Source organism: Cricetulus griseus, chromosome 2 (genome assembly GCF_003668045.3).
Source record: "Cricetulus griseus strain 17A/GY chromosome 2, alternate assembly CriGri-PICRH-1.0, whole genome shotgun sequence".
Taxonomy (NCBI): domain Eukaryota; kingdom Metazoa; phylum Chordata; class Mammalia; order Rodentia; family Cricetidae; genus Cricetulus; species Cricetulus griseus.
The window spans coordinates 442,438,208-442,465,530 of NC_048595.1; the positions used below are offsets into that span (position 1 = coordinate 442,438,208).

General features: G+C 50.2%; 1 protein-coding gene across 4 annotated transcripts in view; it reads left to right on the plus strand.

Moving 5' to 3' along the window:
- Mlph (melanophilin) overlaps nt 1-27,323 on the plus strand; it is a 49,311-nt gene that overhangs the window by 20,898 nt on the left and 1,090 nt on the right. For 2 of the 4 annotated variants that reach the window (XM_027397534.2, XM_027397533.2), the window contains 13 exons: nt 2,167-2,388; nt 2,503-2,615; nt 4,648-4,751; nt 6,123-6,245; nt 7,492-7,696; nt 8,905-9,044; nt 11,281-11,364; nt 13,288-13,440; nt 13,645-13,800; nt 15,606-15,698; nt 17,267-17,353; nt 18,750-18,801; nt 20,848-20,948. In XM_027397534.2, coding sequence (XP_027253335.1) covers nt 2,167-2,388; nt 2,503-2,615; nt 4,648-4,751; nt 6,123-6,245; nt 7,492-7,696; nt 8,905-9,044; nt 11,281-11,364; nt 13,288-13,440; nt 13,645-13,800; nt 15,606-15,698; nt 17,267-17,353; nt 18,750-18,801; nt 20,848-20,948 — 1,633 coding nt within the window. Of the gene's footprint in view, nt 1-2,166; nt 2,389-2,502; nt 2,616-4,647; nt 4,752-6,122; nt 6,246-7,491; nt 7,697-8,904; nt 9,045-11,280; nt 11,365-13,287; nt 13,441-13,644; nt 13,801-15,605; nt 15,699-17,266; nt 17,354-18,749; nt 18,802-20,847; nt 20,949-24,209; nt 24,941-27,323 lie in introns of those variants that run through there. The other 2 variants (XM_035441120.1, XM_035441119.1) reach the window with 2 other exon arrangements.

Below are 27,323 nucleotides of genomic sequence, written 5' to 3' on the forward strand. Positions count from 1 at the left end.
ACTAGCCAGCACAAGTAGCTAGTCACTCTTGATCAGAAATGATGTATTATTCCAATGTCTGAAATGGTGGATGGAGCCAAGCCTGTAGACACTGTGACACTTCCCAGATGTCCATACCCAAGATACAGTTGAACTTATAGACTAGGTAGGTGGTACAGGAAGGGAGTGACAGCTTAGCTAAAAATTGAATAGAATGGTTATAAAAATACATCACAAGAACTATAAAAATTAAATATGAAAAAATCAGGAATCAGTAAGTGAGCCAATGACCTCAATGGAGAGCTCTCAGAAGAACTACAAATACTGTGGATACTTGAAAAGGGTGATCAGCATCCGTGGGCATCAGGGAAATGCAAATGAAAAACTCGCCCCAGTCAGAATGGCTACCATTGAGAAGAAAACAACTGACAACAAGCACTGGCAAGGATGTGGAAAAGAGAAATGCTTATTCACTGCTGTCATAAATATAGACTAGTTCCAGCCACAATGGATGTCAATATGGGGGTTCTTGAAAATAGAGCTCAGCTATGCCAGGCCTGGGCACACACCCAAAGTGTTCTAAGTCAACACGCCACAGAAATGCTCGCACAGCCGTGCTTATTGCTGCAGATTTTGAAACATTCAGAAAGTGGAACCCGTCTAGATGTCCATCAACAGATGAACCAATACAGAAAATGTCGTATATGTATACAGTGGGATTTTACATGGCCATGCAGAAAATTGTAATCATGCCTTTTGTAGGAATAGGGATGCAACCATAAATTTCTAAGCTAAAGGCTTAGAAAGACAAGTGTTTCTATTTGTATGCATCTTTTCGTGTTTACACCTGTGTGTTTATAGGTCACAAAACTAGAAAGAGGATCATGAAAGGGGAGGAAGAAATAAATCTTACTTTTTGTGGGTTTTTTTTTTTTTCTTGGTTTGGTTTGGGGCTTTATTTCGGGTAGAGGACAGGGTCTCTGTATGTAGCCCTGGCTGTCCTGGAACTCTATGTAGACCAGGCTGGCCTCCAACTCACAAAGATCTGCCTGCCTCTGTCACCCAAGTGGAATTAAAGATGTGCACCACTATACCCACCCTGTGGTAGGAAGGGGGTGGGAAACAGAGAGGGTAATGGATCCCATGTAAAAGAAAAGCCCAAGCAGGCACTAAGAAAAGAAAAGGAAACAGTTTGTGGGAGTGGCAGGGAGGGAGACAGGTGAGAACAAAATACAATCAAAGTATATGTGTGAAAATGCCATGATGAAGCCAAATGCTTTGTAGTCTAATTTTTAAATGTATAAAAACAATATAATATTTAAAATTATATGATTTTTCTCTCTGACTCTCTGTCTGTACACCCCAGCCCACTTCAGGCCAGATGTAACCTCCCAGCACCCCTCACACCTCTGCACACTGGGGTGTCCCCACAGAAATTGAAAGGAGACAGTCGACCCAGTGTCTTGCTAATTTTTCTCACTCAGGACAGATTACCGTTACCCCACCTAAAACTAAAAACATTATGCCTGGCAGGTATTCCATGAAACTCAGGACAAAGGGGCCCATTTTCCAGTCAAAGCTGGTTCCCCTTGGCAAGCTTGCCAGGAAGCTGTGTTACTTTAAACTGGATGGACTCGAAGAGCAGGTTTCTCCTGGGACTTCCGGGTGCAGGGTGATTCCTGTCTGGAGACACTCCAAGCCAAGCACCTAGGCCAGGCTCTGCAGGAACAACCCTGGGCCTCAGCTTGGTGCGTGCTGGAAGACATCCAAAACCACTTGCTGAGGAAACGTCACCTGGCCTTCCTCAGGATTCTCTGACCCGCAAGAGAGGGCACAGAGTACAACAGTAAATGCCACAGCAATGGTTAAGGGCAGTGCCATTTCTGTGAAAATCATAGCTTTCTACTCTAGCCTACCAAAATTGTCTGTGATTAAGCCTGACCTATTTGTCCCCTCCAGGAAGAGGGCTGGCACTCTTTGGATGATCAGGATACCGGAGAGTGCCTTCATTCAGTTTGGGCCACTGTCTTCTGCATATGGAAGTGGTGTGTGTGTGTGTGTGTGTGTGTGTGTGTGTGTGTGTGTGTGTCTGTCTGTCTGTCTGTCTGTCTGTCTGTCTGTCTGTCTGTGCATCGTCACACTGCGTGCACTCACACACCTCATATAGAAACAAAACGTTTTCCCCAGGGGACTGAAGGGAAAGATACAAAAAGAGAGCTCGAAGAGGGAGCTGCTGTCTGACACAGCCCATCTGAATGAGACCCACTGCGCCCGATGCCTGCAGCCCTACCGGCTCCTTGTGAACAGCCGAAGGCGGTGTCTAGAGTGTGGTCTCTTTGTCTGCAAAAGCTGCAGCCATGTCCACCCAGAAGAACAGGGCTGGCTCTGCGACCCCTGCCACTTGGCCAGGTAAGCCTGGAGGCAGAGCGTCCCTCATGGTGTCCAAGCCTGGTGTGTCCCTTTGGTGGGGCTGGCTGCGGGCGGGGAAGACACAGCCTCAGGCTTGCACTCATCTCCCCACAGAGTCGTGAAGATTGGCTCGCTGGAATGGTACTACCAGCACGTGAGAGCTCGTTTTAAGCGATTTGGGAGTGCCAAAGTGATCCGGTCTCTCTGTGGGCGGCTGCAGGGTGGAGGTAAGGGGAGGGATGGCCTGGAGATGTTCCGGGCTTGCTTTAATGTTGAAGAACCCTTAAGAGTGTGGTAGGTTGGCACAGACAGACCTCTGGAGCAATTGGGTCGAGCTCCAGCCCCCGGGATTTCCAGCTTGCTATAAACATCCCCAATATTTGAAGTCAATGTTTTTGTGGGTTTTTTTTCTAAAATTTTACACCATGTTGAGGACTCGTAGCTAGGGAGCTGTCTGTCCCTTAGAAGTTGACAGAGTTTCAGCTTAGCCATCCTGAGAGTTGTGGGAATTAACGCTTCCTGCCTTCGATAACCTGCCATTCTCAAAACTGTCTCTATGAGGGCCAGGAGGTGGCGCTGTGGGACAACAAGAAAACAACAGAGCTACTTCTTGCAAGGAGTGTAACAACCCAGCTAAGACAGATCTCAGCCCCACCCCACCCCACCCCACCCCTACCCTGTAATCCTACATCTTTATTCTCCCCTGCTGGGCTCCTGTAAACAAAGCAAGTCAAGACCCAATGCAAGGAAGCAGCTGGCATTTTCTTAGACTATTTATTAAAATTAATTGCGTGTGTGTGTGTGTGTGTGTGTGTGTGTGTGTGTGTGTGAGAGAGAGAGAGAGAAGAGAAGAGAGAGGAGAGAGAGAGAGAGAGAGAGAGAGAGAGAGAGAGAGAAATGCACACGTAAGTGCAGATCCATGGATCCTGAGATCACTTGAGCACTTGTGTGACAGGAGCTAATGAGACAGGTGACTAGTGTAGATGGGACCTGTGTCCTCAGTGCTCAGTGTAGAGAGAAGACAGATGTCATATCTGAAAGGATTCTGAAGTTTTGGCAGGGGGTGCTTAGCTTTTGATGTCACCCCAGGAAGTCAGCTGATGCATCCACATCCTGCACGCTTGCTTCTGCCACCCTGCAAAGGTGGCTCTGCCCACCATGCTCCCTGCAGGCTCAGGCTCAGACTGAGCAGGCATGGGTAGTAGAGGGATGGAGAGAAAGCAAACTGAGAGCCTCCCAGGCCCTTGACCCAGTCAGGAGCCCAGCAGGACAAGGCAGGGAGCGGGTGCCCTATGTCTCTCCAGCACGTTCCCAGGTGGTTGTTCATAGGCAGCAGAGCCACCCGCAGGATAAAAGATCAAAGTGAGTGTAAACTGACCAAGGCCACTGTGAATTAGGACACACCCTGAGGAACCAGAGCTATCTGAGGCCTGGGCCACCTTAGAACAGTATCCTGCTGTGGAAATGACAAAAGAAACCCATGCAGGCTTTCTGGATGGATGGATGGATGGATGGATGGATGGATGGATGGATGGATGGAAAGAAAGATGGGCAGTATATAGCGATGAACTGGTGCTTGGCTGGGTGTATGGGTAGGTGGATATATAAGAAAGAAAGAAAGAAAGAAAGAAAGAAAGAAAGAAAGAAAGAAAGAGAGAGAAAGAAAGGTGGGAGGGAAGGAGAGACACCAAAGGTGTCTTAGTTACTTTTCTTTTGCTGTGAAGAGACACCATCATATAGAAGAGTTTATTTGGGGCCTATAATTTCAGAGGGTTAGAGTCTACGGCCCTCATGGTGGAAATCATGGCAGTAGGCAGGTAGGCAGGCTTGGAGCTAGAGCAGTAGCTAAGAACACACACAAGGTGGAGAGGGGGGTAACTAAGAATGGCACTAGTCATTTGAAACCTCAAACCCTACCCCCAGTGACACAGCTTCTCCAAGGCCACGCCTCTTAATCCTTCCCAAACAGTTCCAACCACTAGAGACCACATATTCAAATATAAATATATATTCGATAATGTATATAAATTTGATATATGTATATATATACATATATATGTATGTATATGAAGTTGAAATATCTTGTCATAATTTATAGCTATACAGACAAACATATATATATATATATATATATGTCATTCTCATTCAAACCACCACAGATGGGTAGTTGGCAGGTGAGTGGAAGAATGGATGAGACACAGTTAAGTGGTTTCCCAGTCTGGTCATCTGAGGGCGGAGCCATACACCTGTGTATTGCAGGTGGATCTGAGCCAAGCTTGGAAGAAGGGAGTGGAAACAGTGAACAGACAGATGAGGATGAAGACCTGGATGCAGAGGCCCAGGCCCAGCCTCTCAACAGCAAAGTAAGTCCTCCTCAGGCACTGTCTGTGGCCCCAGTTGCCATACCTCTCTGGCCCATCCTCAGGCCTCTCAGCTCCCAGCCGCTCCATACCTCAGGCACCTGCGTTTCTCCCCTAGTCCCACCCCACACCCATCTGGGAACCTCTGTGCCCTCAGTGGCTGCTCATCCCCAGCATGGGCTCCCTCCTTCCTGAACCCCTCCCTTCCTGAGCCCCTCCCTTCCTAAACCCCTCCCTCCTGAGCCCTTCCCTTCATAAGCCCCTCCCTCTTGAGCCCCTCCCTCATGAGGCCCTCCCTTCTAAGCATGGGAGCCCAAGTGTTCACTTCAAACCTCCAAAACTTCAAGATACAGATGACAAATCCCCATTGCCAGGCCTGGCCTGACTGACTGGAGTTCTGGGGACCCAGATGCTGTGACAAAGAGTGTGCAGGACAGACCTGTGTCCACATAGCTCAAGGGCTGCCTGGGAGTCGCTCTTGCACCATTCAGATCACGGAACCTGTCTTTATACTTGGTTGTTTCTCTTCTTGTTTATCTTTTAAGTTATTTAAAGATAGGTAGGCCAGGTGGTGCCTTGGTTTGGGGATAGGATGAAAGTGGTGAGTCAGAGGAGGAAGTGGGCTAGACAGTAGTAGTTTGACCTTGAACCCTTTGAAGGTGACAGGGCTGTAGAATCAGATCTGAGAAATGCTCCAAGGACACTTGGTCATCTTTTGCAAAACATCCGATTCATACCATTTTTTGAACTCACAGCATACAGCCCACCAGGGTCTAGAGCATTCTACAATAAAACATACACATAAAGGATCGGAGTGGGGCTGTAGAGATGGCTCAGCGGTTAAGAGCACTGACTGCTCTTCCAGAGGTCCTGAGTTCAATTCCCGACAACCACATGGTGGCTCACAACCACCTTGAATGAGATCTGGTGCCCTCTGCTGGCATGCAGGCAGAAGACTGTATACATAATAATTAAATAAAAAATCTTAAAAAAAAAAAAAAAAGGATGGGAGTAATTGTACTGAGGGGTGGTGGCAGTGTTCATCTTCCTTCACCCCATATTATAGTCAGTGAGCTGCACATCCTAAAGTCCCAGGATGCATGGTGCCTTCAGGGCTACGGCAACCCTGACCCCAGGAGCACCTGGCAGGCCAAGAACTCACTTTCCTTACAGCATAGCTAGGATCCTGGGTACCATGTCACTTCTGATGGAATAGACACTGTGGGCTCTGGGGCCACCTTTGACCTCAGAGCTCCTTTGAATCAGTTTCTAGCTAGAGGTGGGTACCCTCGGGGGAAGCTGCTGACTGTCTAGAGGGGCTGTCTGCGTGTGGGGCTGCGGTTTGTTTGACCAGTCTTGCTTATCTTACCCCAGAAGAAAAAGCGCCTGCTCTCCTTCAGTGATGTGGACTTTGAGGAAAACTCGGAGCACGCTACAAAACCTTACAGCCATACCCTGGGCCTGTCCTCTGTCCCTGAGTCTACACACAGCCTACAGGTCAGTGCACTCTGGGATCTGCCCATCCCCCCATTTCTCTTAGGAACTGAAGCTAAGGGGCAGGTGCCTGGGCCTCAGTTGGGGTTGCACTTGGGGACACAGTGTCATATAGCCATGTAGAGACAATTGGAGACAGGATGTGGGATCATAAGATCCAGAAACTTCCCATCCTCACAAGGCAGCATCTCAGGACACTGAGATGACACTTGGAGAGTTGGGGGCCTGGGATGTGATGATTGGTGCTAGGCCTAGAAATAAGGACTTGAGAGAGCCGAGTGGACAATGGCATCTGCTCAGAAGCCAGACAAGACCTAGCTTTGAGCTGCACCTGTGCCTTGCTGAGAGACATCAAGCACCTCATTGTTCAAACAAGGCTGGTCTTGAGAGGGAAAACTCCTGCTGTTACTGCATTCTACTCCTTAGCCATGTGACCTTGGTCCTTGGGAATTCTTTGAAACCTTATCAGCTCATTTTGGAAGAAGGCCAATAACTTCTGCCTTTCAGGGTTGACTCTGAGATGAGAGGCCGTGCCCAGCCTGCATTAGACACACAGATGGGCAGTAAAAAAAACAGTTGTTAGCACAAGGCCAGGAAGGTCCGGTTTCACTGCTAACCCTCCAGCAGCTCTTGGGCTTAGGCAGTGGTGCACTGAGCTAGGTATGGTTGGGCCTTCTGACCCTCACAGAAGGAGAAGACAAAGAGCGAGGGCCACAGAAGCTAGCCCCTAAGGGACATTGGGCCATAGACCCTGCTCCTCTAACTTCCCCTCCCCCAGAAACTATGCCACTCCACCATCCAAGGTCAAACTACACAGGTACTGGGGCAGTGACTTCCGGGATCCCACAACACATAGATCCCTTAGGGATGGTGACACTGTGCAGACCCCTCAGCCCGGGGACAGTCTGCTCAGGAAACCTCACCCCCACCCTTTGACCATCAAGGACTGTTAAAGTAGACACAGTAATCATGTCCTCTCTCCCAAGAAAGAAGTAAAATCTATGCAGGAATGTTTTCATGGCTTCAGCCAGAGTGAGCCTGGGCCCCAACTTCTGTCTCCTGTACGATGCCCAGGCACAGTGTCCCGGGGAACCCTAGTGTCACAGACATGAAGCAGAAGGGCAGTAAACGCTCTTGGCACAGTGTTTGAAAACAGAAACGAATAGCAAGCACTGTGCCAGGACAGATGGCTGTCTAGTGTTCACTCAGCACCATTGGAGCAGCCAAAGCTGACAGCTCATGTGCTCAGTCCCTCTCAGGCAAGCCCTGCTCTGAGGATACCGCCTGCCTGGAGCCCGAGGGCCTGGAGGATACTGATGCAAGGGCTTTGGGGTGTCACTCCAGTCCAGAAGAGCAGCCATATAGCCTCTTGCCCTCCAGAGAGGATGCTCACACTGAGCTGGACCCACCCGGAGCATCCTGCAAGAGGGCCCTAGGGACCATAGCTATGCCTGGTAGGTACTCTAGCCAATCTCTTTTTCAGAAGGGCTCTGGAGGTAGGAGTCCCCAAGAAGCCATGAAGCCAGTCCCTCCCCATAGTTTACATAGACAGACGGGTTAATTCTTTCAGGGTAACTGTCCTTCAGCAAACCTCATAGACCCTTTCTTCCCTGGGCTCCATGCTTCCCTGTGATATCTAGAAATATCAAGAAAGAAGTTAAGCCATCTCCAGTCCATATCCACTGGTATAGAGTAGGGACCAGTCAACGTCCTCAAAATGGCTACAGTCCCACCAAGTCCAAAGTTACACTGCAAGATCACCGAGAGACCTATAGCTGGTCATCGGGAGACAAAGCAAGAGAAGGAAACCGGTTCCATTAGATTTGACCACAGTTTAGCCTTCCAAGTGGAATCCCCAAGGATGCCTCTTCCTGTGCCCAAGGGTGCTGGTGTGCCGGGTTCAGCAGTTCAGACACAGATTTAATTAGAGTAAATGAGGTCACAGCAGCACCTCGCCTTCTAACGTCACATGTGCGTGTGTGCGTGCATGCGTGCGTGCGTGCGTGCGTGCATGCAGCTGCTTCAGGGAGACCTGTCTGCTCCTGCCTCCTCGTTGTTGTTGGTCCTTAGAGACTATAACTGCATGTTCCATGCAGTGATTGGGTTCCTAGGGATATAAGTGGAGTTTCACTTGTTCCCAAAACTATGAGTGAATAAGCCTGCCCAGTGATAAGACTTTATATTCCTTCCCATGATGGCATGACCCTGGAGCATGTGGAAGAGGCAAGCCAGGAGCAAAAGACCTAGCAATGCCAAGCAAAGGCCCTTGTGTTGGGGGGGGGGGGTTCCTAAGAATGGAACCCAGGCAGGCTGTATCAGGGACATGATGACATGGTAGGCCACCGGGTCATATGGCTTCCCTGCCACTAGGAAGAGCAGTGATTTCTAATTCACCCTGAAGTTGTAAGGACTAAATGAGATAGTCACATGTGTTGTTGACAAATAGTCACCAAATTAGCAATGGCAAGTGTGATCTCACAGGGAGTCAGAGTATGGGCTGGGTTTGGGTATCCTTGGCACACATCTCCCAGGCTGTGTTAGAGGGAATGCAGTATCACTCAGGAAGTTTCTGGACAGGATTCCCGGGGCAGGGTGGGACCTGTTGAGCACCAGACACAGGAGAGGGTCAAACACTCCATTCAAACCCCTTCTTTCTCCAAAGGGACAGATGGTGTCAAAAGCAAACAGCTCCCCTCACAGTACCTGGCTGATGTGGACACCTCTGATGAAGACAGTCTCCAGGATCCCAGGGCAGCCTTCCAGCATTCCAAGAGAAGGGCCCGGGCTGTGCCAGACACTCAGGTAATGGGGTTTGAGAGAATTCCACCTCTGTGCTTCTCTGAATGAATTGTTTCCCTCCTCCACACCAAGTCACTTTAGAGAAGTTGACGCTTTCAGGACTTTTTGACATGAAATTGCCTATATCATAGGGCTTTGTCAATATGTATATGCTTTATTGCAGTGGATTTGTATAACATATAGTTGACTAAGTATTTCAGTTCCTCAAAATGTTAAAAGAAAGAAGGAAGGAAGGAAAGAAGGATGGGAAAGAAAAATGTCATGCATGGTAGCTAATCATATGACTTGAGAAACAGGCATAGAAGGATCTAAAGTTCAAAGCCAGCCTAGGCTACATATCCAGAATCCATCTCTAAGAAGAAATTAAAAATATAGTTACCACCTGGTTCTTCTGCGAAAACACAGAATTACAATTAATTTTGATCACATGGTCACCAAGATTGAAAGCAGAGCCCCCAAGAGACAGCCATATAATCTGTGTTGATTTAGCCAGAGATGAACCTGTTTCCCCTGTCTTTAAGACAAGAGATAGATTTCCATGTTCAAGCAAGGTTTAGACTACACTCAACCTGCTGCTTCCTGCAGGAGATGGTGACGCTGGCATTTCAAAAAGGCTGTGCCCAGAGTTCTGAGCCTGAACAGGTCTTATTTAACCTGCTGTGAAGGTTCACACACACACAGGAAATGGATAGAGGAGGGAATTCTGACATAAAGGCTAGGAGAAATCCCCACCCGAGGCTGGAGAGGGAACCCAGGACCCAAGTATGCTCTCTGCCACTGAGTCACAAACAGTCCCAGCCCTTGGGTTTGTGAGACAGGCTCTCTCTTTGTAGCTCAGGCCGGTCTTAAGTTTGCCATGTTCCTGCCTCAGTCTCTCAAGTGCTGGGTTACAGTGTCATGCTGCACACAGGTATTTTATTTTCCACAGGGAAAATGAGGCTCCTCCTCCTCTTCTTCCTCCTCCTCCTCCTCCTCTTCCTCCTCCTCCTCCTCCTCCTCCTCCTCCTCCTCCTCCTCCTCCTCCTGTGTTTGCCTCCATTGTGGAAAATTGGGAGACTCCAGCCCTCCTTGAAACCGTGGTCCCTCATGAGACCCTTTGAGATGTGGGCTTGTCTGCAAAGTACCAGTGGCTCTAGTCACCAGACAGAAGCTGGAGTTGGATGTGTCCTGTGTGTCTCACTGGCCTGGTGGTCCCCACTTCTCCAAGGAACCTAGCTGCAGCCAGCCCCCCCCACACACACACACCTCCAGAAAGCCAAGCTGAGCCCTCTGAGACAACTGCCCAATCTGTTATTTTGCTGTGCCTCCCAGGATCTGCCTTCCTTTTAAACATCAGCTTCCCAGCCTCCTTAGCGGCTTCCTTTCTTATTCACTCCATGTGGCCTTCACAATGACAGTACAGGCCTGAGTGGCTTTTCCTCTTTCCAAGTCCCCACCTGTGCCTCCTGGGCCAGTAGACAAAGGCCATGTGCTGAGCGATCTACCAAGGATATTGATCATTGTTACCACAACAAACACCAAATGGGCCAGGCCATATGAACCCTCAGTCAATGGCTGCCCACAGAGGGCAAGCATGGTCAGAGGGCTCACAGACACTTGTGGTGACATTTCCAGTGAGTGGTCTTCCTCCACTCCAAGTCCTCGGTGCTTTGGTAATTACCCACCAACAATGGCAGCTTCCCACCCCTGTGCGCGTCATTTCCCTCTCATAAGGCCAGGCGAGCAGAAAATGAGATAATGCGGGACAGAGAGGCCGCCTGCAAGGAAGCAAAGCAAAGAGGCATTGATTTTCTGGGCTCTGTCTGGGAGCTAATAGACTAGCTGACTCAAGAGTCTGGTAATTCAAAGAATTAGGAAGCTGTGCTTTGGGTCACAAGTGACCCAGTACTCTTGCTACCTAATGGCTTTGGTCACTGTGTCCAACTTAATGCACATCTTCCTGTGCTGACCAGACAGGACAGGGGCAGGAGCTGCCCAGGGACAGACACAGTCACCTCTTTCAGCTGCCTTGGTGTCTGGTTGGGTTTCTCATCTCTCCTACAGGGTCATCCCACCCCATTCCCCTCCTTTCTGGGTTCCAGTGCCCCTGGTGTCATAAAGGCATGGTTTCACAGTTAACCTCCAGGGCCATGTCACAGCCGGACTTGGGGCTTCAGAAGAGGAAGACACCTGTGCTGGTGGGAGTTGCAGTGAGGTCCTCCGCTATAACCAGACCAATGCTCCTCTCCCTCTGCTGCAGATCTTAGAGTTGAACAAGCGCATGTCAGCTGTGGAGAACCTGCTGGTCCACCTGGAGAACGTGGTACTGCCACCCTCAGCCCAGGTAACACCCTGGGCTATGCCAGATCAGTCCACACAACCCTCCATTAAGGAATGTTAAAGAACCAGCTATAGCCGGGCTTTGGTGGCGCACGCCTTTAATCCCAGCACGCGGGAGGCAGAGGCAGGCGGGTCTCTGTGAATTCGAGGCCAGCCTGGTCTCCAGAGCGAGTGCCAGGATAGGCTCCAAAGCTAAAAAAGAACCAGCTATAACTCAGGGGTAGCATCTCAGAGATCTTGCAGCTAGTTGGTTCACAGTACTCCAAGGATGGATAGATGAGGTTTCCTACATAGCCCACCGACATGAAGCCATCTGTGGCTAATAACAAGGTGATTCAGCACGGGTAGGTATCATGTAAACTGCTGTGAGATGAATCTTCATCCAGATGTAGACACCATGGGTGCCGAAGCTGGACCAGCATCCCCAGCCCACACTACCTCACTGAAGAAACTCGTGACTCTCACACCTCTTCCCATCCCTAAGTCAAGGACAGACCAGGATAATGTGCAGCATCCCGCTGGCAGTGGTTACATCATTCTTAGTAGTTCCTTGCTAGTCCCTTCATGACCCAACTTCAACTGAAGTCATAATGCCACTTACAGGACCTGTTGCTGAAGCATATCGTATTGGGGAGTAGCAAAGAAATGGCCGCTGTCTGGTCCAAAGCCAGCCTGAGACATGCACGTGGGCTTTCTTGGACTTTTTTTTTTACCAATTGGAGCAAATAGATATTCTAAGTCCTTAAAATCTCGTCTAAGACAAAGAGACGGCACCTATGCAGGCTGCCTCCTTTGATCTGAACTCAAGAAGACTCACCTATGACTTGCTACAGAGTCACCACACAAGGCCACCTTCTCTTTCTTCTGTCAGCAACTTGATGTTGGCCTGAGGGGGTTAGTCCCTGTGGCAAAAGTGACATGAAGATATGGAGTGGCACCTCCACCTTGTCCCTGAATTCACAATAACTGGAAAATACGAGGGTCCTTGCTGCTGCGGGAGTACAGGACAGATCCCAGAACCCTGTGGGAACACAGACTATCTAGGTAGTGCTGAGATAACACTGTTGTGGCACACCTCAGTCTCACAAAGGGAGAGTGCGGTGAGCCAGAGAGCCTTGTCCTCAGCCCCGTGAGCCCCAGCCAAATGCCCAGGGCTGTAGTTTGGGTACATGGACATAGGACCAGAGCTGGGAACAAATGGAAGGGGCTCGTGGGCTCAAGTGATGGAGGGTGCCCTCCACTTATGAGCACTTCCCCCAAAGAAAGCTCAATGTCTTGTCCAAACCCTGTGGTCTGATGGGTCATCCTTAAAAGATGTTCTGCCTCAACATGGGTCAGCTCGGAGAACTTAGGCTAAGTGAAGTGAGCTGCCCCCAGAAAGCAGACTACGTGGTGCTGTTCAGACGAGGAGTCCAGCAAGGTCAGATTTAGGAAGACAGAAAGGAATGAGGAATGCCTGGGACTGGAGGAAGGTTGGGGAGCGAGTGTCCAGAGGGATGGAGTCTCAGTGTAGGTAGAAGGGAAAGTTCTGTGGGGAGAGGGCGGTGCTAGGTGCATGATGAAAATCTGAGCCCTGTGCCTTAAAATGGTAAGACGAGCCAGGCGTTGGTGGCGCACACCTTTAATCCCAGCACTCGGGAGGCAGAGACAGGTGGATCTCTGTGAGTTCGAGGCCAGCCTGGTCTCCAGAGCGAGTGCCAGGATAGGCTCCAAAGCTACACAGAGAAACCCTGTCTCAAAAAACAAACAAACAAAAATGGTAAGACGATAGATTTTACATACCTGTTTTACCCAGGTGGATATTTTGGGGAATGAGGAATCGGGGCAAAGCGTGGGTCTTAAATGGGAATTGGGTGCTGGCGTCTCCTCAGGCTGGCCCACCTCCCCAAGCTGCCTCTGAGCCCCTGCTCCTGCCTGGCCCCATCAGGAACCAGTTGTGGAATCACAGCCCAGTGCAGACACGGAGGAGGAGGCTCTCAGGAGGAGGCTGGAGGAGCTGACCAGCAACATCAGTGACCCTGGCACCTCATCAGAAGATGAGACCAAGCCAGGTGGCACCCTCCATGCGGTGTCCCCAGAGGTGAGGTCTCACGGTCCCAGGAAAAGGGCAGGGCAAGAAGGACAGCCCCAGATAGCCATCCAGCCTTTCATGGGGGGCAGCTACCTAGCCACAGGCTTTGGAGGGCTTCACGCAGGTGTAGAGGTTGGAGACCAGCCATGGGGACTCCACGGTGAGGCAGTGCTCTGCTTCATGGATCACCACCGTGACCCTTCTTGTCCCTAGGTGTGCACAGACACAGGGCACATGGAGACACAGGGAAGGAGCCCTCGGGGGCCTGGGAACCCTACATGGCCTACAATGAGCACAGATGAGGCACTGTCAGAGATGGAGGACAGAGTGGCCATGACAGCCTCTGAAGTTCAGCAGTCTGAGAGTGAGGTAACCTCACACCCTCCTGGACAGAATTTCCCCAAAGATGACAATGTCCCGGTGATGGGACCCAGTCAGAGCTCTGATAACCCAACAGCCCACCTAAGGGCTCACAGGGGCCTCCCTGGCAGCCAGGAAAGGGCAGAGTAAAAGTTTGGGTGTTCTTCCCATCTCTCCACTCTCTGCTCAACCTGGGGAATACAGGCGAGCAGTGTTTCAGCCATGAAAAGGTACATGCTGTCACTATCTCCCATCCTATGAGCAGAGCCTAGACACAGGCTGAGATGAGGACAGCCAGGCTCACAACTGGACTTGGCAGAGGACTCTCCTGGACTGATCAGTGACTGCAGGGCTGGGGTTTGGGGAAGAGATACATGAACAGTGCACAGGTCCAGGCCAAGGCAGCAGCATGTACAGGCTTTCCAGGTACAGCTTGGGACTGCAGTGTCCTCCTCCTGGAATCCAGTAAAGAAGAGAGGTCAGCATCCAGGCTATGGGAACAGTCAGTGCCCCTACCCTTAGCAGCAAGTGGCTGCCAGTGCCCAAGGAAAGGAGGGTTGAGCCAACACCACCCACATCCAAGGGGCAAGGCAGGCCCAGGCCTTTTCTTCAAGGGTTCCCGTCTAAAATGTGCCTGACATGAGTAGGTCACAAAGGGGACAGCTGTGAAGACCTGAGCCCAAGTTCCTGCCCCCATGGAGCTTAGATTCTTTGTGGGAGGAGACACATAACAAAAAGTGAAAACAAACTGAACCGTTACATCATGAAATAGTTATGAGAACAACATGGAAGTTTGCCCCAGAGTGCCCAGGGAGGGATGCTTAGAGAAGGTGGTGGGAGGAGCACTGAAGAGACTCCAGTGCAGAAGTTTGAGGGCAGTGGTTCTCAACCAATGGGTTACAATCCCTTGGGGGGGTCACATATCAGATCTCCTGCATATCAGATACTGGCAATAAGATTCATAACAGTAGCAAAATTACAGTTACGCAGTAGCAATGAATTTCATGGTTGGGGGTCACCACAACATGGGGAACTACAGTAAAGGGTCACAGCATCAGGAAGGTTGAGAACCACTGCTGCTCTAGGGGACTGGAGTCCAGGCAGACAGGGCAGAATGTGCAAGGGTGTCGGGGTGGTGTCAAGCTTAGTAAGCTCATGGACCGGCTGTGAAAGCCCAACACCCAAACACAGTGATGGGGAAGCTAAGAGGACTATTCCAGAGGATGGTGGATGGAGAACCCTGGGGACCAGAGAGGCAAACCGAGGGGAGGGACTGGTGCTGGGATTCAGTGGTACAGCCCATACTAATATGTGCAAGGCCCAGAGTTCAATCCCTAATTCCACAATATAAAGATATGCAGGAGGAGGCGGCTAACTTGGCTTCCGCATCTAGATGCTTCCCCTGGCTTCTGTGGGAAGGGTGACCAAAGAGATGAGAACAGGACAAGGATGGCTCCAGTGGTGGCAGAAGGGAGTGACCAGGTCAGGATTAGTCAGGTCAGATTAGTCCAAGCTGATCCGGGACACCCCCACCTCCCCCAACCCTCCCCACCCACCCACCCCAGCACACACATATCCTACTAGTGGGAGCCAGCCTTCCAGATGTACACAGCCTTCCAGATGTGCCTCCAGAAAGTGCACAGCACCCTGAGACATCCTCCAAGACTCTTAGAACCAGGGAGGAAGAGAGAAAGACCCCAGGACCAGGCTACGATTGGGATTCTGACCTTTATGATCTGAGATGGGACACTGAGTGACATCTGTCTGTCTACCTGTCTTCTGTCATGTCTGTCATCTGTCCTTCTCTTTTCTAGGTCTCAGACATCGAGTCCAGGATTGCAGCCCTGAGGGCAGCAGGGCTCACAGTGAAACCCTCAGGAAAGCCCCGGAGAAAGTCAAACATCCCAGTGAGTTGGGTAGAGGTGTGGAGCACCAAGTGTGTGTCCCTCCAGGACTTCCTCTGTAGCCTACACTGCCCACCTAGGACCTCCCGGTAACCCAGGAGTAAAAGCCCTGATTTTCTTGAGGCTGCCAATTATGTTTCCCGCAGCCAGTTGGTGAGCTGGATCCATACAGGAGTTTTGTAATCATTCATTGCTTTGAAACTGAAAAAAAAAAAAAAACCCACTTCCTTATGGGCTGAGAAGACAGGAGAGCCACAAAGTGCCTGACACACAAGCAAACTTGTAAATACAGGGGCGGGGAGGAAGCCAGGTATGGTGGTGCTGGTGCAGACTTGTAATCCCAGGTCTGGGGACACATGGACCAGAAGACCCCTGGGACTCACTGGCCAGCTACCTAAACCTACTTGGTGAGCTATAGGGCAGTAAGAGACCCTACCTCCAAAAAGTAAGAATACGGGTGGAGAGCATCTGAGGAGTGGCACCCAAGGTTATTCTCTCACCCACACACATAGTGCCAGCACAGCCATTCACACACAAAACTCCCTGAGGGGGGGGGCCAGCCCTTGGGTGGTCAAGCCTCATCTGGTGACAGAGATCTTCATTAAATTGCCACTTAGAGATGGGCGTGGCTAGAGTAACTGCAGGGAAGGCTCTTGCCACTGGACCTGTCCTTGAATTGGTGACCAGAACTAAGCATCCTTCCCCAAGTCCAGTCACGAGTTTCAGATAGAGAGAGCCATGCTGGGGCTATCAAGGTAGAAAAATAAAGAATGACCTCCAGTGCCTTAGGGAGGGTTAGTGATGAAATCCTTACCAGTCAATGTGGTATTTCAGATCAATCAATCAATCAATAAGTGACTTTCATATGTTACGTATCCCCCATGGAACCGCAAGTCCATATATGGCAAGAAACTGCCTGTTGGTATCTAAAATAGAAAGCTAACTGGAAAGTGTATTTCATTTGCTGAGTCCACAGCCTTGCTTTGTAATTTCCCCTTCGTCACAGCTTTGAACCACTGGCACCCGGCCGGCCGTGGCCTGGGGGGAATTCTGTTCCCCCAGACAATGGTTCTATGCTGCTGTTAAAGGTAGTTCTAACTAAATCTCTATCATTCTAATAAAACTGGAGATTCAAAGGCTAAGGTGAAAACCTGAAAGCTCAGACAGTTAGAGTAGCAACTGGCTAACTTTCTTAAGAGGCTGGCATCCCAGAAGCCACTCCCTTCCACACTACACCAACCATGCTAAGCCCCTCCCTGCTACTTCCTGTCAACCAGTTGCTTACCTCACCTCTCTGAGCCCAGGTTAATTTTATTTAGCCAAGGCAAATGAAACACATCTTTACATATTTAACAAATGCGGCATGAACAAATGTAACAACTATTCCACATCATTGTCTGGAACCCCAGGTGGTAATTGGTTGGGGTGTAGCGCCATGCTCTGTCCCCGCATGCTTGACCACTATCTACAGGGACCACTGTCCTGCATTGTGCCAGTCTTGCTTGACTCCCACTATGGGTGACATGATGCAACAAGATGATAATAACACATATTTCTTTCTCGGCCTCCAGATCTTTCTTCCCCGGGTTGCCGAGAAATTTGACAGGATCCCAAAGGACCCCTCTGCCGACCCTGAGGATGAAGCCAAGGTGCCCGAGGTACACTCCACCACCCACTTCCAAGGCAACTCCCTCAGAGGGACAAGTTCAGGGGAGGGTGTGGAGAGTGACCCAACAGCTCAACAATGCCTGAAGAGTCTACAGACTGGTGAGGGGTGTTGGGGGAGATTAGGGTAGCACCTGATGGGGAAATCCCAGAGATCCCAACAAGATGCAGAGATGGGGGCACAGGCGGAAGGAACTTCTGTCAAGCACACCTAGGCTCCCTGGCCCAGTTCTTTAAGCAACTCTGGGGACAGGGATGTCACACCCCACTTATCCTACTCAGGGGCTGGAGCTTTTATCCCTCTGTACTTATCAGTCTTGGGCAAGGGTCTTTCTAGAGTCACATGTGTTTCTGAATACTTCAGCCACCCAGCTCTGGTGTAGCAGCCTGTCACCTGTCCTGTGTCTGTCCAGTTGCTGGTTGTTGGGAGTGAAAACACAGAGGAACCACAGTATGGGAAAATGGCCCAAGGATAAGAATGGCACAGAGAAGATATTCTGATGGGGTGTGAGTGAAGGAGATGCCTGAGAGGAGAAAGTTCCATGTGTCTAGGAGATATTAGGAACAAGATTGGAGCACTGTCTCCAAGCCTACTCCAGGCCCTGCCCACCCTGGCCCAGGTACCCACTGAGTGCCATAGGGCTAGTCCAGCTTACCAGTTCCAAGTTCTGTTGGTTTCTCTCCACCCTTTACCTGCACTACAGAACCTGGTTGGGTGGGCAATGACACCTTGTAATAATGGTACATGAACCCCACTCAAGACAGTGGGTGCCTGGCCAAGGTCAAATGTGTGGAGATGACAGCATGGTCATAACTAGGCCTTGGGTCCTGTCATCCATGGGATCTCTATGAGTCCCAAGAAATCCATTTGACAGGATCCAAGCTCTCTCTACCTGCAGGACCTACTGCTAGACACACTGGAGCTTCCCAGACACTGGGGAATGTTTCTACAAGTGGGCTATTTGTTCCCTCCACTCCTGAAAAAATCAGACAGAATGGATTTCTTAGCATGCTGTAGAGAGTTGGTCGCGTGGAAAAGAGGGAGGGGGGAACAACAGCCACAGGAAACACAATCTACAGCTGTGAGTTGATGTGTTTCAAAGGGAGAGAGTGGTGTTCACAGAGTATGAGTTCTAGCATACGGTAGTAAGCAACAGCACTGTGATTCGAACCCAGGTCCCTGAACTCTTTCCAACCCACCACCCAAAGCGGGTGGTGCTCTGGCTTCTCTTCCACATTGGCACTGGTGCATACTTTAAAGGTAGGATGCCTTATTCCCATATTAAGAGTTCGAGTATTTGTCAGAGAACAGAAAACAGAATTTTAACAAGTCCAAAATTAGTTCAAATTATACTTCAGGAATGCCCAGAAATGTTCTCTTCCTCCTAGGAGACCGCCATGCCCTATCTCCTGAGGAAGAAGTATTCCCCCAACAGTCAAGGTAAGAACCACCTGCCTGCTCCACTTCCTGCTTGGTTGCTGCTGAGAAATGAACTCAGGGAGGAAGGCAGCCAGCCAGGCTCTGCACACTCCTCCCTAGTCAATGGGACCCACCCTAGGCCCTGTCTCTGTAGAACACCCCAAAAAGGCCCCTGTGCCACCCAGGGCAGTGTGTGGTGTTCTGGGTGGCTTTAAGCAAGTGCAAAGGTAGTGCTATTGTTTCCATGGTTTCAGTATAAGCAGTCCCTGCAGAAAGCACAGAATATGAGGCAGTTAGAAGACCTTGAAGTCTCCTGGTGATGACGACATCAGCTTTGTCCTGGGCACATGGAAATGCACCAGTTACATCTATCACTGTGAAAATCCTTGTTGAGAATCTCAAAGGGATGATGGTTTATTCCAGCTTGCGGTTTCAGAGGGTCGAGTCTGTGCCTCCCCCGTGGGCTCGGGTACACACTGGTGGGAGTGTATGGCAAAGGAGGGTCCTTTCTTCCTGCCAAATGGGAAGCAGAGCCCAGAAATAGACTCCTCTTTGCATCCACTGAGGTCCCAGCACACATCCAGTTTACCTGAAGATCATTGCTGGTACCCCAGGACCTCAGAGTCAGGGTTAACTTAGAGAGGGGACAATGAGGAGCTGATGTTGAAATTTGGGGGTTTCTGGAGCACCATAGTTTAATCTTAAAGGGGCAGCTTCTGCCAACCTCCGAATACAGGAGTGTGTGCAACAAGAAGACAGAGGTACGCCCCAAGTCCTCTTTGTGACTGGCTTCAAGTCCCACCCAGAGGCTGCTCACACTCAGCCTAAGGCCAGAGCATCCCACTGCCTGGCCATTGCAGGCCCCGAGTGTCCCTTTCCTGCTCTTTTCTACCACCATCTCAGTACTAACATGTGGCCAAGGCGGCTCATCACTGGGTCTTCCAGGGCCAGCGTAACACCATGGCAGGTCCTCAGGGCTCAATCCATAGGCCTACAAAGCCAGCTGAATCCTCTCCACTTGGTGCTGTGATCGCTGGAACAGCTCTGGGCACACAGAGCTCAATCCCAGAGACGAGCTATGTTTACAACGCACCCTCCCAGGAATGGAATACTATCACAGCTGTGTGTCTATAAGTCAGCTCTCAAAAACAAATGAAAGGAGAGGGGAAAGCAGGGAGGGGAAGTGGAGGGAGGGGAAGAAGGAGGGAGGGAGGGAGGGAGGAGGGAGGGAGGGAGGGAGGGAGGGAGGGAGGGAGGGAGAGAAGGAAAAGAAAGAGAAGGAAGGAAAAGAAAAAGAAGGAAGGAGAAGAAAGAGAAGGGAGGAGAGGGGAGGGGAGGGGAGGGGAGGGAAAAGAGGCACAGGCCTGAAATATAGTACATCACTGAACATGGATCTAAAGAGACCATCAGGACTCTGGAGTACTGTGAGCCAACCCCACTTCTCTCAGTCAAGAAACTCCCACCTGAGCAGTGCTATTGTAGGTTTTCATCCAGTTCCCTCACCTAAACACAAGCAGTTGGTTAAGGCTGGAGGCCAAGGCCCTCAACTCTGCAGCCATAGGCCTAAAAGATTTCTGCTCCGAGGATCGGAGTCCCAGCACCCTTCAGGTCCCTTGTCCTGTCACAAAATTGCATGGTAGAAGATACATATGCCCCTGACCCAAGTGCCCTAAGTCCCTGTTATTCTTCCAGGGCCAGAGAGAAAAAGGGCACAAACTCCAGTTCCAGAGCAGTGACCTAAAAGCTTTGGTCCCTCCTCCTTTCTCAGTGGACACCCCCTTCATCTCTTTCCTGCTGGCCCCGCCTCCTGATCACTGGCCCCACCCTTTCCTACTAGCCCTGCCTCCTTTCTTGGCAACCCTGCCTCTTCAAGGAGAAAGAAGCATTCTGGACTGGAAATCACACAACCACTGAGTACTCCTTGCAAAGTGTGTCAAGGGTGAAACTTCTCAACAGAGCATAAGTCCAAGTCGACGGTGCTGCCCAGTGTCTGAGGTAGACAGGAATAGACAGGAACTCGTTTGGATTCTTTGAATGATTAAGCGCCTCCCCTCTAATTTCCCAAAGGCATAGATGGTGGTTCTTTTGATCGGAAATCGGTGTACCGTGGCTCACTGACACAGCGGAATCCTAACGGGAGGAGAGGGACAGCCAGGCACGTCTTCGCGGTAATGTCTCCTCTCTCCGTGTGACCAGTCAGCTTTATGTTTTTATAATGTCTCCTCTCTCCATGTGACCAGTCAGCTTTATCTTTTTATTCTAAGTCTTAGTTGGGAAAGAAAGAGAGGTGGGAGCAGGGGTAACCATCCATCTGCAAAGGGAGAATTGAAAACATTTCTTTAAGTATCCCGAGTATAGCAAGGAGGAGAGAATGGCAGAATCACAAAGCACCCAGTTCCCAAGGGGCAGGCTCAGATCTGGAGAGGGACCAATCCAGAAGCTACAAGGCTGCTCTCTAGTGAGCCCTCAGGCCAGGCAGGGCCAATGGATCCAGAGGGTGGACCCTGAAGACCCTCATTTGACCCCTGAGGCCCTCAATTCATCAACTTGAGCACTGGACACAAGAACAACTCAACTGCCTAGGCCTCTGCACTGAACCAGGAGCATGCCCCATGGTTGCGCTCAGAAATGACACTGTGACCTGTCAGATGACAAGATTAGGGCCCTCATCTTGGAGATACTCATGTTGATGGTGACAAGTGCCCTTAATCAAGGCCTAGACACACTTTGTGTTAGTCCAATGTTCATTACTGTAATGAAATAACACTAGGCAGGCAGGCTACTTATAGAGAAAATAGGCTTACCTGACTCATGGGTCTGCAGGGTTCAAGGACATAATGTCAGCCTCACCTCTTATCAAAAGTTTGTAATGGTGGGGACATCTGTAAGGAGAGATCATTTCACCAGCAGGAGAGTGAGGACCATTCAGGAGTCACAGGAGCCAGATAAAGACTTTAAAAAGTGTGTATCTGTGTGAGGCTGTGTGTCAGTGTGAGTACATGCCAGTATGTGCCATGTGTGTGGGCACCAGCAGAAAGGCCACTGAGATCCCCTGAAGCTGGGGTTGTAAGCCACCTGGATGTGGGTGCTGAGAGCCAAACTTGGGTCCTCCGGAAGAGCAGGAAGCACTCTTAACCACTGAGACATCTCCCACCCCCATGCTTTAGTGAGAACTCACCAGGCCCCAAGAGAATGTCTTTAATCCTTTCCAAAGACCCCCAGTGACCTAAGCTCCAGCTAAGCCCTGCCCATCAAGGTCCAGCACCACACTGGTACCAAACCTCCAATATATATGAACCTTGAGCTATGCCAACCCCATATCTCTCCCTACCCCTATTTTACCAACACTGTCCAATATTCACCTCAGCTTACTTCTAGTTTCAAGGGTGAGAAGAGACCTTCCTGGCTTAATTCTTCAAACCTTGTCCAAGAAGATTGAGCTCCGAATTTATTGTTTTCTTAAAAAGTTGCCTTGGGCTGGGGGCGTAGTTTGGTGGCAGGCCGTCTGTTTAGCATGCATAAGGCCGGGAGTTGGTCACCAATGCCACAGGGAAGCAGTAGTTCTCTTGGGATGGCCTAAGTATTTTTTCAAAATGTATGTCTGAATCTGCCTGCCATCTAGGCTGAATATTAATGACGACTAGGGAAGGGTATTTCAATGCAAAGCACCGGGGTAGCCTAAGCCATTGTCCTCCAAAGTGGCCCCCACAACAGCCTTCTGCACAGGCCATAAGTCATGTCCATAGTTCATGACAATACTGTCTCTCTGTATCTTGGATCCCAAATGGGACCTCCTCCAAGGACAAGTCTCTGTGTACCATTCAGCTCTTTGCTGTCAGTTAGAATTTAATGTGTGCTCAGCAAGCAGGTTTTAACTGAATTCTACACTCAGCACCAATTCTAATCAAGTTTACATAGGCCTCACATGATGGGAGGGGTGCGTCCCTCAAGCCCCCAGCTATCCACTTCTGCTTTCCTGAGCCTTTTCCAGGAGAGGCGATCTCTGTGTCCTGGGAATCTCTGCTCACACTGTCCACTGTGTTCTGTAAACTCATGTACAGAATGGGACTGAGTAAGATAATTCGGGGTGTCTATTAATTCCCTTCTCCATCTCTGGCAGAGCTGCAGCCTGGGGCAGAAACCACAATGAGTGGAGTCCACTGCCAGGCTGGCTTGTGACCAGGCTCCAGAGAGAGCTTCCATATAGGGGCTCAGGGAACCCTCCATACCCTGTAACTCATCTTCCCCGAGAGACAGAATGAAGTCAGTACCCCAATCCATCCTCTCAGTGTATAGGCCCTACTGGGGGACCCACACAAATCATGGCCTCTCATGGTCATGAACTCCATGTTTAAAGGCCAGAGTGTCACAAGGTAGAGATGCAGAAAGAGAAAGACATTCATGAGGTTGGGGAACTCGCCTTTGCTGGAGTCTGCTTGCCCATGGCAGCCAGTGTTAGGGCAGGGATCCCAAATACTCCACACTGAGGCCAGGAATGAATGAATGAGTCTGCCTGACCCTCATAGACGGAGGTGGTCATCCCTCAAGGAGAACTGAGGACAATAAAAGGCATGCATGCCAATTAAATCCTAACCAGCTTTCAAATCGAGCCCCCTGCCTTTGAAAGCTCTGGGTTTTCAAATATTTTCCATGTGGATGGGAAAACAGAGTTACAGAGAAGTAAAGAAAAAAAGGCAGCCAGGAGGTGCATTCCTTTAATCCCAGCACTCGGGAGGCAGAGGCAGGCAGATCACTGTGAGTTCAAGGCCAAACTATTTACATGGTGAGTTCCAGGACAGCTAGTGCTGTGTAGAGAGACCCTGTTTCAAAAGACAAAAAAAAAAAAAAAAAAAAAAAAAAAAAAAAAAAAAAAAAAAGCAACCAAGGGATGGACTAAGGCTGGTGCAAAGCAAACACAAGCAACTGAGTAGTATGTGTACATGGGAACACACAGAACCAGGGGCTTGCCTGTGTACCTGTGTACTGTGTGTACATGCACATACCTGAGATTGAGTCTCTATGTATCCATACCTACATGTGTTTTCCCTCATATATACCTATGTCTATGTGTGTACCCATGTGTCATGTACATGATGCCATGTATTCTGTGCATGTCCACATGGGTGGCAGCATACATGCCTGTGTGTGTGTCTGTGTGTACAGCACGTCTCTCTGTATCCACATAGACATATCTATGTGAATAAGCTGGTGAGTATATCTGTGCATGCCAACATGTGTGCACACGTGTGTACATACATATATCTAAGTCTGTGTCTATATCCCCCTGTGTGAACGCCTATACACATGTATGTTTCTCTGTTACATCTGTATCTGTCACATAATTGTGAGTATATTTTTTACATTGGCATGTACACTTTGCACATGAACCCATGTGCACACCGAGATGAATGTGTGTTTGTGCTCTGCAGAAACCCGTGATGGCCCAGCAGCCGTGAAAGAGCAAGTTCATGAGCACAGAAGAGTACCACAAAGCACCCCACACTGTCTCCTCCACGTGGCCATCGCATCCCCATGGGCTCTGTGCTTCTTCTCACAGCTGCTTGTAGTCACCCTCCCAGTGAGAAATAAGAACTTCCTGTGTGGATCCACTTGTGAGATGGCGTTTCTCAGACTTCTGGCTGTCACCAGGCCACTGACCAGAGCCAGGACGCCTGCCAGCCTCTGACCTGGGAGATACAAAAGGATGTGATTTTCCTCTCAGATGATGCTCTCTATCCGAGGAACACCCAGATACTCTTTCCCTATGACCCTTTAACCCCGTCTCTTGCCTTTGTTGGGCCACATTCACAGATGTGATGGAAAGGATGGTCCAGTGGGGGCCCTGAGCATGTTCACATTTCTGACTTTGAGGGAGAGAGGCAGATACCAGAGTCTGTGGGTAAGATGGGAGAGTGAGCATTACAGACAGTGAACAAAGAGGGCTAGATTCCTCACCCACCCCACAGACCTTGTTCTCCACGTTTCCTTGTGGGTCACAGACAGGAGCCATAACACTGACCCCCACCCCAGAGTTTCCACCACCAGCCGCAGTGCCTCATTGAGGCCAAGTCTCTAACACAGGCTTTGGGGGTACACTACATAAGGACCTCACTTTCCTAGACACCTCATGCTTTAAACACAGGTTTCTTGCTCACACAAATGATGGCTTTGGGATTTATCAAGAATTCAGGTTTTCCAAAGCCAGGTGCATCAGAGCCAGTCTTGCTCATGACTGCACAGTCTGCTCTTCACAGCCACCCCACCTCTGTCAGGAGGCAGTCTCCTACTCCTCTTTCCCATCAGCTTGTGTCATGTTCCAGAAGTCCAGAGAACACTCAGGCCACAGCCACAAACATCCCAGTGTGCTCTGAGAAGGAACTTCGGAAGAAACCTGTCATGGCTCAGAGACCCACATCTCAGGAGTCCCACATTTGTGCCCTGTGTCCTTCTAGCAAAGGACTGCAAAATAAGCCAATCACAGCCACATGCAATGAGCCCTCCTGACTTCCAGAGGACAAAAGTCCAATCAAGGTGTCCATGGGATTTGCAGTCTAAGGCATAGGTGCCTGTTGCTCCTTCTGGGATTGAAGCCATCCCAAAACACCTTGACTTCAGTCACCACCCTCACCTTCATGTCCCCTTGCCCTGTATTGTGACTTCAGTCCCCATCCTCACCTTCATGTCCCCTTGCCCTGTGTGACTCTGAACAGCCGTGGTCCTGTCAGGACACCGTTTGTTGCACGTAGGGTGTGGCCGCCTCAGTATACTTGCAAAAACCCTATTTCCACAGACCATAGTTTCCTGATGTTCTAGATGGGTGTGGACTGGGGAGACACTGTCTGACCCACTACAGGGCTTGAGAGTTCAGAGACCTCAAAACTTTGCAGTGTCTCCCCAAACAGTGGGATCCTCATCGCTCTGATGAAAGCCAGAGGAAGACCAAGAGGTAGAGCATTGGCCAGGGAGCCCTGTTCAAATGGGGGTTCCTTTACTGCAAGGAGCAGAAATCCATGTAGACCTGTGGGGAAAGGCACAGAGTTTCTCCTGTGGTCCAGGGACACAAGCATCCAGCTTTGGGGAGTAGGAGGGTGGGGCATACCCTCACAGCCTCTGCCTCTCCCCACACCCCTGCTCTTCATTTTGTCTGTCAACTGTTCAGAATTCCAGCTGATGCCCCATGGTCTCTCTGGCTACAGCTCTGTGATTACCCCAGTCTGGCAAGCACAGCTCACCATCCCTTACTGCACCGGGCAGTCACCTAGGGCCAGGTACATCCTCAGTGCTGGCCACCTAGAGCAGGCCTGTGCTGGATGAGAATTCCCTGCTGTGCCCAAAGCTGGTTCAAGAATCCTTGTTTGGTTCTCCTGTCCTGGGATCCATGGCCCATTAATAAGTCATGGGGAAAGCCCCCTGATCCCTCTGTGGTCAAACTCTCCATGTAACCCACTCCTCAGTTCTGAGGTACCCAGGCCAGGCCTGCAGCTGGAGTTCTGTTGGGTGCTGCAAGAGCACAGGCCACACCTCACCTGCACTTTGCCACCTGCCTTTGGAACATCTCCAAGCGTCGAAAGTACCCCTCAAGTCTGCAGACCCTTTGCCTGGTGCCATCAAGCATGGGGTGAGGCGAACACTGGGCTGAGACCAAGACCCTTGTGCTGCCTCCCACCCTGCCTGCTGGCTCCCATTTGGAACCTTAAAGGGACAATATGTCCCTACTACACTTTGATAAAGCTACTTTGCCAAAAAGGACCCGTGATCCTAGACACCCCCAGCCCCCCCCCACACACACACACACACACAGAGAGAGAGAGAGAGAGAGAGAGAGAGAGAGAGAGAGAGAGAGGAGAGAGAGAGACCCAGACCCACAAAGATGTTCAGGACACACACTCCCATTCCCAAGGTCTCACAGCAGTCCCCTTGGGCCCCTTGGGCCCTAGAACTGAGCACACATCCAGGGAAATCTCCCACAAGACCCACCCCCAAGACAGGAACATGCCCCACCATGGCTGTTCTCGCCAAGGTAGGAGGCTATCACCATTGCTAATGCCTGAGCCATCCACACAGGGACCCAAAGCACCAAGCAAACATTTAAAGCTGCCTGTGACCCAAATCTATAGTCTATGCCATCCTCCTTCTAGAGCTCCTTACCATACCCACCTCCTACCAGATCTCCCAAGGTATCCACCGGCCAGAGCCCTACTCCAAGGAAGAGGCAGCCATGCCTCGAGAACACGGATGTTGTATTGACTAAGCCCCCAAGGATGAAGTGGCAACCTGAAGCTTTTCCTACAAGTCTGGTGGTGGCCAGGAAATAGTGATCCCAGGGAATCCACCTACTTTGTCTCTTCTCATTCATAGTTCCTTCAAGAATGTTCTATTGTACTTAAATGATATTTCATATGATCTGTAACTCTTGACATGGTGGTGACGGGTCCAAGTTAAATGATGGAATCTTACAGACTCATTTTCAACAGCATATACCTACAGGTATTTTAACAATTTCAGCCTGTGATGGTAAGAAGAATAAGGCTCAGCACTTGTAA